At 34.5% G+C, this 19,202-nt stretch overlaps 1 protein-coding gene across 5 annotated transcripts in view; it reads left to right on the forward strand.

Moving 5' to 3' along the window:
• Nucleotides 1-19,202, forward strand: part of ARHGAP29 (Rho GTPase activating protein 29) — a 63,908-nt gene that overhangs the window by 2,029 nt on the left and 42,677 nt on the right. Inside the window, exons 2-4 of one of the 5 annotated variants that reach the window (XM_058716502.1) lie at nucleotides 235-305; nucleotides 3,090-3,326; nucleotides 16,453-16,587. In XM_058716502.1, the coding sequence (XP_058572485.1) occupies nucleotides 3,122-3,326; nucleotides 16,453-16,587 (340 nt within the window). In that variant the 5' untranslated portion in view covers nucleotides 235-305; nucleotides 3,090-3,121. Of the gene's footprint in view, nucleotides 1-234; nucleotides 306-3,089; nucleotides 3,327-16,452; nucleotides 16,588-18,176; nucleotides 18,302-19,202 lie in introns of those variants that run through there. The other 4 variants (XM_058716501.1, XM_058716503.1, XM_058716505.1 and 1 more) reach the window with 4 other exon arrangements.

The following is a 19,202-nucleotide window of genomic DNA, read 5'->3' on the forward strand; positions in this document are numbered from 1 at the left end:
AGGCACAGCATTAAGTGTTTTTTATATTATTACCTCATTTAATTAAATTGCCTCTTGCAGTATGTTATGTTAGTAACTACATTTTATGTTACCACCAACTAGAGGGTATTCATTTTGGGACATAAGAAAGTAGTATGATCTCGGAAAGTGTATATCCTCCAAATGTTTTCACTGTCATAGTTCAATTTTATAAAAACTTGGATAAACTTTGTTCATCTTTCCTTTTTTTTTCAGTTTGAAGTATGAAAAATAGTAAAGTATATATAAGAAAGTTAGTACATTACTCACTATAATGCTGAATAGAGGTAAAGTATAACTCTTTTTAGTTCCTTTGTCCCCCCACTCCTCCCCCCCCCCCAATTTTGTTTGCTTATAGATTTTCTTAGTCTTGAGTATTGAAACACTTTTTACAACTTTGGGTTACTAACTTGACATAAGTGAAGATGGTGAAATAGGTGAATTGCTTAGATAGGTGAGTTGTTTTATTTGAAATTTATGATATATGTCTTTAATAACTATCTTTTTACTAAACTAAAAGCTGTCAGAATTAATCAGAGTGACTTTAATAAGTAAGCTGCAAAAGTGATGTTAGGAGTTGTCTTCTCAATTAGTGATTTGTGAAAGCTTCCCACACAAGGTACTGTCCTGTTTTTAGTGTTGGTGGGAAGACTTATATATAATAATTGTACTAAAAAATTGTTCTAGGCTCATTTTAGAATTATCTACACATTTAAGGATTAATGTTAGGTAAGTTGGAACTAGCTTAAATGTAGAAATCACATTCTCAGAAATAATTTGAGATTAACAAATATTTAATAAAGGAACTTTAAAAGCTAAGAGAGGTAGGGAAACCTTATATAATAGTCAACAGTAGAGAAAGAAGAGAAGTCCAACTTTGATTCCAGTTTTGTGTGATCTTGCCTTTATCGGCTTTACATACTTGTTTTTTTCTTTCTTGAAATATACTGTTTTAGAGGCAGATTTTTACAGATCTTACAACAGATTTTACTGCAATAATCCAAAGTTAACCTTTTTTGTTTCTGTAAAAATTAATTGCAACTTTACAAATTTATAAGCCCAGTATTCATTCTGCAAAATCATTTATTCTGCAAATAGTTTTGAGCAGATCATCCCTCCTATGCCAGGCACTGTGCTGTGAGCTGAGAACACATGGTTAGCAAACTGAATCCTTGATCCCTTGAGATTATAGTCTAGAGAGGAAAATATGAATAGTCTATTTGGACTTTGATAAGTGCAGTGATGAAAAGTGTAAGATGCTAGAATGCATCTAAGAGGAGATTCCATTCTCCTTTGGTGGTGGTATTTACAGGGGTATTGGTGGTCCAGGAAGATTTCTTTGAGGAAATGATCTTTGAGCTGAGGTCAGAATGAGTAAACAAAGGGGAAGGAGTACCCCAGGCAAATGGAAATGTATATAGACAGGATCCTGAGTCAAATAGTCAGTGTTTTTCAGGTTGTAGGGTCATGACCCATTATGAGTATAAAACCAATTTGGTGGGCTGTAGCCACCATTTTAAAAAATGAAATGCGATAGCATAGAAAACATCTGAGTATATCACCTGGTTCCTTAGAATCTATTTTATGTTTTATGCATTCCAACACACATACCGCACAGAAACATTCACAAAATTTACCTAGTATGATAGTATAGATAGAAGTAGATAGATTAAAGATACTGTAGATGAGGAAGGAAAAAATTTAGAGAATTGGGTGAGGTATAGGAAAGGATAAGTGATTCAATAATAAATCTTACACATGACCTGGACCTGGAAGTGAATATTACATAAAACTTCCCACTGTAAGTTTCACAGAGTCCTTAGTAATTCTACCATTCTGAAATTAACAAAATATTGAAGACAAAATATTTGTAAAATGCCTTAGTGATATGCTTGAACTAACATAATTTCTCCAGTAATTTCCTTTTTGATTGTAAGAAATGCAAACAAAATTAGGACTTTCAGTTCTGGAAAGGTAAAATGTGAGGATGAAGCAGAAACAAGCTAAGATTTTCTTGAGCCAACTATGTGCCAGGATTAAGTGTTTTAACATATGAGATCTTTTAATTTTGTGGTCACTTTTAATTCTCACACAGCCTGTAAGCAAATTGTATAGGTTGTATGTTTAGAAAGGATTCAGCCAGAAGTCAAGTCTAAATCTCATTTCAAAAGACTGTGTTTTTACTATACCATCCTGGAATTAACAAAAATATTGCTCTGATATTCATACATTTATTTGTTCAATCAATTAGGGTGTATCAGATTAGTAGACACCCTTAGAACTTGTTTTCAACAAAAAAATGTTCTTGCTGAAAATTGATAACCTCAAATCTGTGTGTGTGTGTGTGTGTGTCTGTGTGTCTGTAAGCGTTGTTACTGAAAAATAACTATGATTGAACTTCTTTTATGTGTCGTACACTTCTATACCATTGTATCTTTTAATGCTTACCATAATCTCACAACGTAGGTGTTGTTAGAATGTTATTCCCATTTTATTAATGAGCATACCAAAGTTAAGAGAGGATTAACAGTTTATCACGACACACATAGTAAGTGATGGGGAGAGGGTTTTGAAAACAGGTCTTTTCTTTTTTCAGAACTCATACTGCATCTTTATTTTTGAAGCTGATGTCATGGTGGTAGAATATATTCTTCTACTAAATGACATTTCAGAATAACTTTTACAATTTAAAAAATTCTGTACCCTAGGAGTTAAGAGGAAGTTATTAAGAGAATGGATTTTGGCAACAAGACAGATCTGGGTTTTAAGTACCAGTTCATCATTTTTTAGCTGAGAACTGAGACAAATTATTTCACCTACAAAGCTCAGGTTGCTTATTTGTGAAATGAAGAGAACAGTAGTTTGCACATCATAGAGTTGTCAAGATCAATGGCACTTACTAAATGGAAGCTGCTGCCATCAGTAATACAGTGTTTGTTGTTGTTAATAGAATACTACTAATAGAATACTAGGTGGGCTATGGGCTATTTGTGAAAACCTAGTATAATGTTTCCCCTGGTTGATGTAGTTTTTGTGTTTCTCTCTTTTCTTTTTTCTCCCTTCTGCTTAAGGATTTCAGTTTTTCTGACTGTTCTGTGAAAGGATGATTGCTCACAAACAGAAAAAGACAAAGAAAAAACGTGTTTTGTCATCAGGCCAACTCTCTACCGATGTTACAGCTCCTGAAATGGGGCTCAAGTCCATAAGTTCCAATTCCATTTTTGATCCGGATTACATCAAGGAGTTGGTGAATGATATCAGGAAGTTCTCGCATATGTTACTATATTTGAAAGAAGCTATTCTTTCAGGTTTGTCAATTATTTTCTCTTAGCATTCTTACTGGATAGTTGTAAAATTTTAAATGCCAGCCTAGTTTCAGATAAATGCTTACACAGTGGTAGGAACAGGGTATTCTGCTTTAGTTAATTAACAGCTTCTTCCCCAACAGATGTTTGGTGTTTGGTGTTACGATGTAAACTATTTAAAATTTTTTTTTTTTTTAACGTTTATTTATTTTTGAGACAGAGAGAGACAGAGCATGAACAGGGGAGGGGCAGAGAGAGAGGGAGACACAGAATCTGAAACAGGCTCCAGGCTCTGAGCTGTCAGCACAGAGCCTGACGCGGGGCTCGAACTCACGGACTGTGAGATCATGACCTGAGCTGAAGTCGGACGCTTAACCGACCAAGCCACCCAGGCGCCCCTAAACTATTTTATTATTAGATATAGTATAATACATAATAGAAGCGTTGGTAGATGTGAGGAAATAAGAATACAAAAAACAAAACTCAGTCTTTGCTTCTTAGCAGTTGGGCCCATTTGAACATGGAAAAATTTTAGATCATTGAAATTGTAACTTTCTTGTTAATGGTACCACAGTGCATTGATTGGTCTATAAAAAGCAAACTAATGTTTATAATTTACATTTTTGATACTTATACCTAGATTTAGTTTTCTATATTGTTCCTAAAACTTAATCTAGAATCTCTGCATTTGAGTGAGTTTTGTTCCTCAAAAATCACAATTCTGTTTTGCTGTTCTACATAACCTATTAAAAAATCTTTTTTAATGTTTATTTATTTTTGAGAGAGAGAGACAGGGTGCAAGCAAGGGAGAGGCAGGGAGAGGGACACACAGAATCTGAAGCAGGTTCCAGGCTCTGAGCTGTCAGCACAGAGTCTGACACGGAGCTCGAACTCACGAATGGTGAGATCATGACCTGAGCCGAAGTCAGAGGCTTAACGGACTAAGCCACCCAGGTGCTCCTCCCATATATAACCTATTATAGAATTAAGGGATAGTCACAGAATTTATTCTGTCTAGTTAGAAATGGACAATGAAGCCCAAGACTTGATTCTTCTAAAGAGTTACACACATCTGCATTCCCCAACTTGATCTTAGTCTCTAAGTCTTTTAACTTTTGATGCCTGTTTTATATTCATATTTGATGGCAGTGATAAAAAAGATACAGCCCCTATTCTTTTGTGATAAATAGTAATTCATTTCCATATTCATAATGGTAGATCTGGATGTAGAGAATGAAGATACTAGTTTTATTTATATGAGACCTCCTTGGGCTTCATAGACATAAATGTTTAATAAATATATTTTGTATATATGTTAAATATTCATTTTCTGATACATGTTCTAGAAATATCATAAAATCACATCTTGTACTAAAATGCTTTTAGTACAAGTATGCTGCTTTTAAGAGTTATTTCTAACCTAATTTTTCAATTTGAAATGCCCAAAATAACTGAACTTGAATTGTAGCCTCAAAATTTTAGTATCATGTTTTTGGGACTATGTATAAGTATATATATAAATAAATAAGTTGCCTATATTCTTGTTCATTTTAATAGCTTGATTTTCAAGTCTAATTATAGTTGATTCAATGGTAATAAAGTTTTAATTTATTGTGAAAAGGTATTTTAAATACTTTCAGCATTATACTGGGAACAAATTTCTGCCAAATGACACTATCTGCCATTTATTTTAAAAAGCCTAGCTTTAAATAAAGGCTTGTTCTTAATTGGGTTAATTGTTTTAAATTAGTTTTGAAAATTTTACAGTAAGAGTCATTCTTTTTGATGTAAGTTCATTAACTGGGTTAGTTTTGAAAGTGAAATTTAAAATGATGTCTTGGTTGACAAATCATTTACCTCAATTTAGGGTAAAGTATGGTTTTCTTTAATGTATCAGTTTAAGTAAATGTTCATTAATATAAATAAGATTCTTAGGTACGATTTTTGTTTTTATTTGTGTTCTCAGGAGATTGATATCATTTAAAAATCCTGATCTTGCATATTTATCTCTTCTCTCACAGATTTAAAATGATAGTAATTTAAAACAAGTTGGACAGCTCTTTAACTTCAGTTTTTTTTATGTGAGTTTTAATTTGTGAATAGACAATTCAGAGACTAGGAAGGAAGAGGATTGAAAGTTGATTCTAAGTGAAAAAGGAGAAAAATTTATAACATGGCAAAAGGAGGCTAACCCCTGAGATGAAAGGAGGCATATGGAAACAAAGTTTTTATGGACATTTAGTATTAACATTTTGTAAAGATACTATCTTTTTAATAAGAAAGCCAGTACTTCAAAATTTAAATACTTGATTTTATTGCTAATAATAAAAATGCTTGCCATTTATGGCTGGCAAGTTAATTTTTAAAATGTAAAAACCATCTTTTGGATAACCAGTGCTGTCATTAGTAAGCTGTGGCCAGAGAATTTTCATTATTTACCTTGGATTGATTTTAATGTTTGGTTCTTCAATCAGAGTTAAAAGGGTATGTGTATGCTATCTCAAAATAAACCTTGGATTTAACAAGAATTTATTTTCTGTCTTTGGATCCTTGTTATCAAGATCCAGAAATATACTAGTTTTGAGTCGGTAGAAATTTTTTTGTTTGTTTTTCTTAAACAAGGGACTATATATAAATATATAAATTCACCTCATTATATATAATAAGAATGCTACATAATAATATGTTTGTGTCTAATCTTAGTCATGATTTCTAGCTTGTTAGAGTATCAGACTATTCCTTAACAGAATTATTATAAGAATCACACAAGATATAATCTTCAGGAAAGCAGATAAAAAGTTTAAAATTCTGTAATTATTTAATATGGTGTTATTATATACCTATGCATTAGACATGGGCCATACTTTTGTCTTCTGGGTATTGAGAAATTTCCCTGGACTTCTGCTGTTCTTTATTCCACCACAGTTGTAAACTGGTCAGACAGAGAGCTGTTTCACTGTTTTCCTTTTGGAGTGACAGAGCCTTGTCAGTGGCCTTGTCAATATTTTGTCTTTTGACTCCTTAAGAGGAAGGATGCCAAATTATTGGCATTGTTACCCTTTAATTCATATCAATTGGCTGTTCAAATTGCTGAAAAGTTAGCTTTTAAGAATACAGAATGTAGGTATACAGTTAAATCACTTTTTGGTTTAATCTGAATACCATTTTCTTTATATACGTTACCTGTCATGAGGCAATGATATGCAAAATCAGTTGACTGTTGCTTCCGGTGTTCATATTTTTGAGGCTAGGCTTGGATTAGCAGCTTTGTGATTGGTTTATAGCCACGTTTTCCTTTTTCTCAAACTAGTTCTAGAAATGATACGTAATTATATATGGTGCTTTACATTTTACAGGGAAACAGCATTTAATCACAGAGTTCCACAAAGGCAGGTACCTTTTTTTTTTTTTTTAAACATAGTGATTTCCATTTTATTTCCATATTTATTAAGTCACAGGGAATTTTATTTTTATTATTTTTAAATGTTTATTTTTGAGAGAGAGAGAGAGAGAGAGAGAGAGAGCGCGCGCGCACATGCATGAGTGGAGGAGGGGCAAAGAGAGAGGGAAAAAGAATCCCAAGCAAGCTTTGTACTATGAGAGCAGAGCCCGATGTGGTGCTCAATCCTATGAACCGTGAGATCATGACAAGAGCTAAAATCAAGAGTTTGATGCTCAACAGACTGAGCAACCCAGGTTCCCCCAAAGACAGGTACTTTTAGCCCCATTTCACAGATGAGTTGTATGTATAACATAGGTTGTGTGATTTCATCAACCTCTCATTGCTGATATATAGTGATTTCGTTTGGAATCTGGAGGTTATAAATGCAGAATGGTGTTTCTTTCCTTGGTGTTTCAACTGCTTCACATGGCAAGTACTTTAAAAATACCACTCAGTCTTCATTATTTCATCAACCAGTTCTGTTTTTAGTGGAGATTGTCTAGACCTGCACTGTCCAATATGGTAATCTCTAGAAATGTGGCTGTTTAACATAAATTCAGCTCCTCAGTTGCAGTACCCACATTTCAAGTGCTTATTAGCCACATGTGGCTAGTGGCTATCATCTTGGACAGTGGAAGATATAAATATTTACACTATTGCATAAATTTCTATTGGATGGTGCTGGCATAGACATTTGATCTTTATCAATCTCAAGAACATTCAGATGAATTCTTGAACTGTAAATATTTTTTAATTCTATAGCATTAAAAGAAACCTAGAAAAAGTTATCAGAGCAAATTTAAGAAAATTTTACCTAGAAGTAGGAACTCTTAGTCTATTTGGAATCTTGTTAAGTTGCTTTTGAAGTATATAGCTTTCATGCCCTTCTTTGATTTGAACTAGCAGATCACTTTCCAGCGCAATTATACAAATTGATAAAAATCGTCAGTAATTGATGGCAGAAGAGCTCTGGAAAGAGAATCACATTTTCTAGGTTCTAGGCCTTGTTCTGCTACTGACTAGTTTTAGAATATGGTTTAAGTCACTTAATGATTTAAGAATGAGGTGCTATACCAGATGCTATCAGTTTTATAATTCTGTGATTCCCAAAATTTGATTGGAGTTGGAGATTATACATTGTTCTGAATATTGAAGAGTTCAGAGCTAGAGAAGACAGTTAAGTATATGTCTTTAAACTATATAATGCATTTTAGAGGACATCTGCCTCCCACCAGTCTATAGAATTTTTTAATTTTTATTTTTAAAAAAGTTTTAAAGTTTATTTATTTTGAAAGAGAGAGAGACACAGTGGGAGTGGGGGAGGGGCAGGGGGAGAGGGAGAGAGAGATTCCCATGCAGGCTTCATGCTGTCAGCACAGAGCCCAGTGCAAGGCTTGAACTCATGAACCGTGAGATCATGACCTGAGCTGAAACCAAGAGTTGGATGTTTAACTGACTGAGCTGCCAGGTGCCCCTATAGGAATTTTTAAAGGTGAATTTCATGATAACTATCTTAAGTGTGGTATTTGTGAAAATTTCCCAAGTGAGAATGTGAAACTCATATTACCATAGTTGTTGAGGAACTGATGACAGAAATAAGCATCTACCAAAGAGCTCTGTGGTAATATGAAAGATAGGTATGCAGTTTGTTTTTGCTCTTTTTATTTACAAATAAAAATGGAGAGTTTAATGTGCGACATCAGAGGCCTTTGAAAACACATACTTAGATAGGATGACTGATAGAGTTTGCTGCTTCTCTGACCACTGTTTATTTCCAGGAGGAGGTTATCCTCTTCTCTTATATAACTAGCACATGTGGAATTTGAAGTTTTAGATTTCTATCCAGTGCTATTAAGGTGCAGTATGAATAATTACAAGGCCAAATTTTACATTTTATATTAAAATGCTGAATGCACTCTATTATACATATACTGTCTGTGTTTATATCTAACACTGCAGATTAACGTATGTGCTGTATAAACTACCTCAAGTTCACAGCTGTCCCCCTGAGGAATAATGTGTTCTGAATTCCAAAGAACAGATTGATAAGTGTTGTTCTAGTTCATACAATAATCTTAAACTCTGTGGCATACCTCCTCATTTCCAAGTAAACACCATTCAAGGAGGTTCAACAGTGATTTTGAAAGGTGCAAGGCTTTTTAATTAGATTAGAAAGAATAGTGCAAATTACTTAATTTTTCTGCACTCAGCACTTAGAAGGGTCCATTGCCACTGTAAAATATATTTTAAGGAAAATCAGTAGTTAGTCTAATACTTCTTACATCTTCTTTATTATGTAACATTATTTTAAGGATGGATTTTAATAAAAGTTTACTGTTGTGACAATGGTGCCTTATTTTGTTTTGTCCTTTATTTTTTCAAATGTTTGTTTATTTTTGAGAGAGAGAGAGAGAGCAGGGGAGGGGCAGAGAGGGAGAGAGAGAATCACAAGCAGGCTCCCCTCTGTCAGTGCAGAGCCCAGTGCAGGTCTTGAACTCACAAACTGTGAGATCTTGACCTGAGCCGAGATCAAGAGTCAGATGCTTAACTGAGCCACCCAGGCGCCCCTGTTTTGTTCCTTAAATAGGCTAGAAAGGAAGATAAAACTTTATCATCTGTTTCAAATAAAGTTCTCTAATTAAAAAAGAACTTTCTAATTTAAGGGTGTATCACTTTTATTTTATAAAAATATAACTGAATCTTATAAGTGATAACTTCTGATGAATTCTGTGTAGGTCCTGAATTTGGCAGAACTTTAGTCAGAAGAGTTATGTTAACTTTGTAAAGCAAATTTTTTTGAATAGGAGAAGTTAGATAAAAAGTTTAATGCTTGGGCACCTGGGTGGCTCAGGCTCAGTGGGTTAAGCGTCTGACTCTTGCTTTTGGCTCAGGTCATGATCTCACAGTTCGTGAGTTCAAGCCCTGCGTTGGGCTCTTTGCTGACAGCATGGAGCATGCTTGGGATTTTCTCCCTCTCTCTCTGCCCCTCCCCTGCTCGCTCACGTGCTCGCTCTCTCTTTCTCTCTCAAATAAACTTAAAAAAAAATTAATGCCATTAACTTATACATTCAGTCGTGACAGGGAAGTTCTGCATAAATTTTCAGAGTTTCAATTGAAATCCTGTCTTGTTGATTAATTAAGATTTCCTCAGGTGAATATATAGGAGAATGTGTAAATTTATTTCAACAAATATCAATGAGTGTTAATTTTACCATTGATGAATATTTATATTTAACTTAATACTTAATATTTATATTAATATTTAGCTTTCATCCTCTATATTGTGCCAGAAATTTTGTGAAATATTGAAAACATTAGGTTGCTAGTCTTAGATATGTCCTCCTACTGTGTTCTTTTAGAAGGAAACCTCTCCAGAAGTGATTTCTAATGGATAGCACTTAGGAGAAGTTCAGGTAAATGTTGATAGGTTATGACTTAGAAGTGAACCTTTGAGGAATGAAGTGTGAAATATAGGTAGCTCATTCATGACACATGTACCAGCTCTTAGGAGACTTTTTTTGCACTTGCCTAGAATGGTTTATATAATTTAACACCGTTTATAATAGTAACTGGCATATTTGATTAGAAGTTAAAGTCTGTTAAATCACAGACTGCAGATCACCTGTCATTAAGCTGTAACTTCTTTAATCATGTTAATGTATCCTAGTGATCAAGAGCACAATTCTAGAGGTGGAACACTGAGGTGGAATCCTCATTCTGACACTTGCTGGTTGTATATAGCCTTGAGCAAGTTATTTACCTTCTCAGTGCCTCAGTTTCTACATCTGTTGAAAGGAAATAATAGTACCTACATCAGTGAGATGTTGTGAACATTAGAGTTCATATTCGTAAAGCTCTTAGAATGAGTGTTTTTGAACGTCAGCTATTTATTTTATAATCCCCAAGTGGCTGGATAAAGAAAGCGGCTGTTCAGGCTTTGCTTTTATCATGTAAATTCAGAAGTCATTACAGCAAAAAAGGGGAGTTTCCTAGTGATATGTTCTGAAACTTATTTTCCTCCTTGTTTTCATTGCTTTCCCACAGAGGTTAAGCTGAATTAACAAGACTGGTTTTAAAAATTATTGTCAGTTTTTTTTAATCAAGGAAAACACCATAGTTTTTTCATTTATTTACTTAAGCATTTCCATGAAGTGTTTGCAGTATAAACACTGTGGTATTGTGTTAATATATGAGAACCAAAAAATGGAGCTAGCTAATCTGTTTTCACTTGATAAGCTGAATGAAGCCGAAAATAAGTGGCACAAATGAGTGAAACGATAAATTAAAATTCAAATTACCATATTACAGGGATGGTAGATAAACAAGCAAACATTGGGATACAGGAGTTTTACTCTTCTAGATAACTAGTATTAAGATTTTGGCTGAATGTTATAATACTGCATATTGAATATCTTTGTAGTATAAATTTCATTGCATTTACAATGTGGGCACTATAAAACTTAAAAATGGTCTTGTATTTAGTTATATGACTAAATTAAATACTATAACGTGATAAAAATAGAAATATTATAAAATATATCTTTAATAATAACTTTATTTCCAGTTAATTCATTAATTTAGAATTTACATGTAAAATGAAATTGAAACTTAAACTTTAAGGTCTCTTTTCCATTAGCCAAAATATTGTAGGACCTTGTTGTAAGTGTATTTGTTGTTGAATGTAATTCTATGTGAGACAAATCTATTGTCAAAGGTATTTAGTTTGGCTTACAGGTTTAACAGAAATAATAGCTATTTATGTGTATTAAGTCAGTAAAACAGTTTTGTTTTTGTTCATTTATTTGACATTCACAATAACAAAGTAGCTAGAACAGTGTTCTTACTAATTCTGTTCTATGGATGATAAATCAGGGATTAGAGAAACTAAGAGTTAGTTGCATATGGTTATTTCAAGGAAGTGGAAGATCAAGCATTGGAACCCAGGTTTCTTGATCTAAATCTATTCTTTTTTTTTTTTTTTTTTTTTTTTTTTGAGTAGACTCCACACCTGATGTGAAAAACCCTGAGATCAAGAGTTGCCTGCTCTATTGACTGAGCCAGCCAGGCCCCCCCTGAATCCATTATTTTCTATCACACCAATTAGCCACTTACAGCTTTCTTTTGTATTGGGGAAGAACAGTTACTAACCTCATTTGCTTTGCTCATTACTGCGACTGTTTTTGGGGGGCGGTGGGGGTGGGTGTGGAGTGGGATTTGTGTGTGTATTTGTATTTGAGTCTCTTACGTTTTGTCCTCCTCCTTGTTTTTATATTCTTTTTGCTTCCCTTCCCTTATGTTCATCTCTTTTGTATCTTAAATTCCTCATATGAGTGAAGTCATATGATATTTGTCTTTCTCTGACTTATTTCGTTTAGCATAATACCTTCTAGTTCCATTCTCGTTGTTGCAAATGGCAAGATTTCATGCTTTTTGACTGCCAGCTGATACTCCATTGTATATATATACCACATCTTCTCTATCCATTCATCTGTCAATGGACATTTGGGCTCTTTCCATACTTTGGCTTAAATAGACCTTATTTTTAGAACAGGTTTTGATTTACAGAAAAACTGAGAAGATCGTATAGAGAATTCCCATATATTCTTATACCCAGTTTTCCTTATTTATTAATATCTTACATTAGTAGAGTACATCTGTTAATGAACCAATATTTGATACTAATGATGCATTCCTATTGATTAAAGCCCATAGTTTATTCATATTGCCATAAATTGTTCCTAATGTTGTTTTTCTCTTCTAGGATCCTATCATATTACATTTAATTCTCATGTCTTCTTAGGCTGTTCGTGATTGTGACAGTTTCTCAGACTTTCTTCACTTTGGATGCCCTTGACAGTTATTTTATTTTATTATTTATTTATTTAAATTTTATTTTTTATTTTTAAAAATTTACATCCAAATTAGCATATAGTGCAACAGTGATTTCAGGAGTAGATTCCTTAGTGCCCCTTACCCATTTAGCCCATCCCCCCTCCCACAACCTCTCCATTAACGCTCAGTTTGTTCTCCATATTTATGAGTCTCTTCTGTTTTGCCCCCCTCCCTGTTTTTATATTATTTTTGTTTCCCTTCCCTTATGTTCATCTGTTTTGTCTCTTAAAGTTCTCATATGAGTGAAGTCATATGTTTTTTGTCTTTTTCTAATTTCACTTAGCGTAATACCCTCCAGTTCCATCCACGTAGTTGCAAATGGCAAGATTTCATTCTTTTTGATTGCTGAGTAATACTCCATTGTGTGTGTGTGTGTGTGTGTGTGTGTGTGTGTGTGTGTGTATACCACATCTTCTTTATCCATTCATCCATCGATGGACATTTGGGGTCTTTCCATACTTTGGCTATTATTGATAGGGCTGCTATAAACATTGGGGTGCATGTGTCCCTTTGAAACAGCACACCTGTATCCCATGGGTAAATGGCCAGTAGTGCAATTGCTGGGTTGTAGGGTAGTTCTATGTTTTGTTTTTTGAGGTACCTCCATACTGCTTTCCAGAGTGGGTGCACCAGCTTGCATTCCCATATTTATTTATTTTTTTAATGTCTATTTTATTTTTGAGAGAGAGATAGACCGTGAGCTGGGGAGGGGCAGAAAGAGAGGGAAGCACAGAATCTGCAGCAGGCTCCAGGCGCTGAGCTGTCAGCACAAGGCCGGACATGCGGCCCCAACCCACAAACCATGAGATCATGACCTGAGCTGAAGTTGGATGCGTAACTGACTGAGCCACCCAGGCACCCTGATGACCTTTACGGTTTTAGGGAGTACTAGTTGTTTTGTAGGATGCACCTTGATTAGAATTTGATGTTTTTCTCATGATTAGATTGGGATATTGAGGAGAAAGATAACATATGTGAAGTGCCATTTTCATCATGGATCATATCAAGAATAATTACTATAAACGTGGTATATCACTGTTAATGTTGACCTTGATCACCTGTCTTTAATAGTAAAGTTTCTCTACTTTAAAGTTACTCATTTTGTTCACCTTTCTCTACTGTATTCTTTGGAAGGAAGTCACTATGTGCATGCTCCACCTCCTTGAGGACAAAAGATCTACATAAATTATTTGGCATTCTTCTACACAAGAGATTTGTCTCTTCTCTTTCACGTGTTAATTTATTCATTTGTGTCAGTATGTGCTCATTTATATTTATTTTATATTTTGGGTTATAATCCAGTACTACTTTATTTGTTGCTCAAATTTTTCTAGCTTTGGCCATTAGGAGCTCTCTCAGTTGGCTCCTTTGTGCTCTTGGCATACCTTATGCAGTGTGAGGGTTAGTTTTTCTAAGCTCTTACTTTCTGGTTCTACTGGATCCTTCTAACTCATCTTGTATGTTTCCTTCCCCGGTCCTAGGGTCATCCCTTTCTCTAAGAAGCCCTGGTTCCTTTTCCTTTTATTAGAGAACAGTATTAGAAACCAAGCTCATGGTGATCGGTTTCATTTCCTTTACGCCCTTTCAGTGGACAGATCAAAGAAATATATGTGTGTATACTAACCTGTGTAAATACACATATCTATAAACATTTCTATATTAGATACAGCCACCTGTGTCTGTATTAAGCTAAACATGAATTCGTTTTTTAAACCTTTTATTTTTAAATAATCTCTATACCCAACATGGGGCTTGAACTCACAACCCCAAGATGAAGAGTTGCATGCCCTACTGACTGAGCCAGCCAGGTGCTCCATAAACATGGGTTTATGAACCATCCAACTGTAATCTACCACAGTATGGATCCTTATAGCCTCCTTCTCCTGTTTATTTGTGAATTTCTGTGCCAACAGTGAGATTCCTGGTTCCCACCATCCACCATCCATTTACCCAGTTGTTCAATTCCAGTACATATGTATAACAACATCAGAATCATTAACCAAAGCCTCATTGGAAGCACTTTGTCAATACAAGAGAGTATAATACTTTTGTGTGTTTTGTTTTCTTTTAGTCTTAGAGACTCACTCATTCTAAGGCTACTTAGGCCAGCACCTTTAAAATTAAAATTTATTGGATGAATGAGTCATGTTTTCTCCTGAAGGTACTCTGTTCTCTCTGCTTCCATCTCTCCCTGGACTATTGTTTGCCTCTTCCTGTAATACTCTTTGCCCTGATAGATCTACCTCCCTACCTTGCCTACACCTCTTATACATATTTTTTTTCTCTTGATAATGTAGTTAATGAATGGAATATTTGATAGATGGTGGTAGAATTTTTCATTTTTGTTTTTTAATCTAAAGACAGTTTTTCTTTCTGATGGTTATCTTTTTAACATTTCTGAAAAATTTGTATAAGATGACATTGTGTTTAAAAAATGGGTTTTGTTTGCTTTTTAAGCTATTTCAATAGGGAGGCAGTGTAACATTAAGAGCATGGCTTCTGTAATTATACTCTCTGGGTTCAAATTCTGGCCCCACAGTTTAGTAACTTGGTGAACTTAGGTGTACCTCAATATTCTCAACTGTACAATAGGTATTTTAAAATTATCTACCTAATTAGATTGATATGAAAGTTAAATGAGATAATACCTTTTTAAGTGCTTTTAACAGTGCCTAGCACCTAGGAACCCCTTAATAAATGTTAACTATTATTAAACTAGCACTATATGTAAGGCTACAGAAAGGAATATTACATCAGAGTATTGCATTTAGGGTGGTTGTCCTTTTAGATGTTTGAGGATTACTTGAGGGATTTCAAAGTTTAGGGTGATTATACGTTCTTATTTGCCTGGGATGACAGTCCAGGAATATGCCTATTGTGCTGACACGATTATGGGTAGCATTACCCTTTGTACTTGCTTAGAGTGTTTTGATTTGAATGATAATTCATATGGCCACCTTATTTCCAGGGATTATAAAATCCTGCCTGCCTCCATCTGCCCAGAGTTGGTATAAATGAGCAGAGCAGGCTTGGGGTAGACAGGTAGAGACTGGGAAGAAGGGGGTACCTAAGAGAGCAGTGCTGCTTTGTTACAGCTGCTTATGGCCAAGGAGGATGTGAGCCTCCTATAACCAGATTTTGAGTTTTCAAGAGTAAATTCCAGAAATCTGGAATTTTTGGAATGATGTCTCAATTTTTCATCATTGGCAACAAATTCGATTTTCCTAAAAGCACACAAATTCATTGAACCATATAAAGATCTGTGTATTTTATCATATGTAAATTATATCACAGGTTTTTAAAATGGGCAGGTCAAATGGTAGTTCTTATATGACTTTTAATCTAATAATTACCTAATGCAAAGAATCAATTCTAATGTGGAAACTTGACATGTAAGTGTTCTTTAGTATTAGTTTATATACCAGGCATTGTTGAGCTTTAATTCTGTTACCATATATATTCTAAAGCATGTTATGGTTGAAACTATAAAACAGGAAAAACTGACCTCAAAGTTGCCTCAAAGGAAATCTGGAGACATATTTAGACTGGGAAAACTGAAAAAGGTAGTACTAACTTGACTGTAACTGAAATCTTTACTGACTTAAAACAATTATGAATTTTTGGAGGCTGTATAAACTATATATACTAACTGCAATGGTGAAAACACAAGTGAACGTATATTGGGCAAAAATTGTGGGGCCACTGATTCTACTTAAAGTGTGTTTCAAAATGATCTGTCATAGTTTGCATTCCTGAAACCTGGTGGGAAACAAACCTTTTTTTTTTTTCTTTAAGATTGCTTTAAAGAAGTCATTCATATACGTCTGGATGAACTCCTCCGTGTTTTAAAATCTGTAATGAATAAACATCAGAACCTCAATTCTGTTGATCTTCAAAATGCTGCAGAAATGCTTACTGCAAAAGTAAAAGGTAAGAAAGATCTATTAAATGTGGGTGGTGTGGGCAAAAGGCATCCAAGTGATACATTTTGGTCTATAATGACTATAGTGCCATCTCCCCATGTGGTATTGGTATCATGTGTCAGTAGGAGTTATGTATACTTTGATATGTGGATATTCCCATGGAGTCACACCTGAAATTCTTTTCCTTTCGAAAATTAAAACTTATTTGGCAGGAAGCAGTCTAAAAATACTACCTGAAATAAATTAAACAAATGATATTTAAAATTTTTGAGTTTTTTGAAAGAGGGCATGCTCTTTTGAAGTAGGTCATTAGTGTACAAAAGTCTTTGTTTTGTGAGGACAGTTGGTGCTGGAAAATGGTAATTTGTAGCAACTCCACTTAAAGGAGGGAGCTGAATAGAGAAAAAGACTTTTTTTAATGTAAAAAAAGTGAAACTAATTATATGTATGGATAAACACACACACGTGTATTACATATAATAAAGAATCAAGAATTAGGATTTATCCTCTAATGAAAGGACTTGCCACCCAAAGTGTTAGAATCTGTTTTTCTGGACTACAGTATATAAGAAGGATTGAAAGTGAAGGGAGTATTTGAGAAGAATGGGACGGAATTCAGTTAGGATATTAGTAGAAATAAGGGACTGGATGTGGATTGGCAGTCTGATCTAAGGCAGAAGCTTCAGTGTGGTGGAGGTGGAATGTGGTTGTTCTAGAGGAGGGGATGGATATTGATTTGATGAAATGCAGGATGTTGATGATTAATGTGAGTTGAAGAGGCAGACTTGAAAGGTGTGGTGTCTAGGTGGTAATGGAAGAAGGTGACCAACTCAGACTGTGCAGAGTAAATATAGGCTGAGTAAGAGATCCCAGGGACAGAGAGAGGATGGAGAAACCTGATGAACACCTAAGAAGTAAGGAGATGGTCTGGAGAAAGATGTCATGGAATTTTAAATTAAAGTACAAGAAGTGATTGTCAGTGTTATATGTCACTTACAAGTAATATGAATTCAAGTAATGTAACTGTAGAAAGTGATTACCTGCAGGTTGAGTAAGGAAAGGAAAGGATTCTTTGGGGCAGGGAAATTACTGTACTGAGTCTCAGAGGTTGAGTGGGCATTTTTGAGTTGGGGTGGTGGAGGTTGGGACTGTGATTTGGGGCACTTGCATGAGAAATCTGGATGTGAAGAACATGGTGCAATTGGTGAACACACTCCGATCTAGAGAAGGCAAAGGGCAAGTGTCAAGGGCTGAGTGAGGCATGAGGACAAAATAAAAAGCTTGTCAATAAAATATGGTCCATATACCTGAGAAACACTTCCTCTGCTTTTTGACATAGATGTATTGTGTTTGTGTGGTTCTTTTTTTTCCCCCTGTATTTCAAGCATTGAGAAACATACAGATTGCTTTAAATGAGAAAAATGGGTAGTTTCTGTTGCGACTTTTAAAAATGTGCTTGGTAACCAAATTTGTTTTTAAATAGATTGTTTATAAGTGTCATTTAACTTAACTTAGATAGGGAAATTTGCGTCTATAGATAGTAAAATTTCCATGCTTGGAAATAGCGACCACAGTTCATTCAATTGTTGTCAGTAGCTATTGTGTGCAGTCAGGATGTCCTGGGGAAGGAGTGTGCCTGTGTATAGTTGGTGTCCACATTCCAGAAACAGACTTGAAGAAAGTGGCCTCTCAGCTGCCTTGGAGATCTTTTTTCCTTTGAGGTAAAGCAATCTTTTGAATATTATCTCCCACTATGAGTGCCTTTACCCTTGGGATTATTGTTACAATTTTACTTTTGTGTTGGGTGAAATTTAAAAGATTACTTTTTTTGTTCCTAAACTTCTGTTTCAATATGCCCCATGAGATTAGAAAATTTTTTAAATTGTGTTTTCCTTGGTATAAATTTATGTGTTTAAATAAAACCTTTACAGCTCACTCTTATTGTTGAGGCCATCTAAGAACATCACTGATACCTCAAATGAAAAATATTCAGTGACCCGAAAAATTGAGGTCAAATTCAAACATACTTAATTTTTTCTTCTAATGATAATTTAATTTTAAAACCCTGGAAAGGCAAGGGGGAGGTAGAAACTATTTTTGAATCTCTGTTCTCTGGCAATCTAGATATTTTGCATATGCTATTTTAATATTTTAAAAAAACCTATAAAAGCGTGTTTTTATTTCTATTTTAAAGGGGGAAAATTTAAAGAAAAAAGCTGTCATACATTAGGATCAGAAAGCTGACAGGAATGTGAAGATCATTTTGTTTTAAACCCGTGATTACATTTAAAAAAACAAAGGTGACATGACTTGTTCTGAATGTCTTCACTGTCGATGCATTTGACAAATATACCAAAACATTAAGAGATAACATACACAGAATGACTTTAGAATCATGGAGGTCTAATCTTGTTTGTGCTACTACAGGTGTTAATGCATAAAGTCTGTCTGCTTCCTCTGCATACTAAATGCATTGGAATGAAATTGGAATCTTTAACTCCTTTTACTTTTTATTTTAACTTTGGAATTTACCTTTTTAATAACTTTAAAAGAACATTTTAAAACTTTAAATTAAAAACTTTAAAAGATAAGGTTTTCCTCATTCATTCTAATAGTGATTTG

The sequence above is a fragment of the Neofelis nebulosa genome, chromosome 2, assembly GCF_028018385.1.
Source record: "Neofelis nebulosa isolate mNeoNeb1 chromosome 2, mNeoNeb1.pri, whole genome shotgun sequence".
Lineage (NCBI taxonomy): Eukaryota > Metazoa > Chordata > Mammalia > Carnivora > Felidae > Neofelis > Neofelis nebulosa.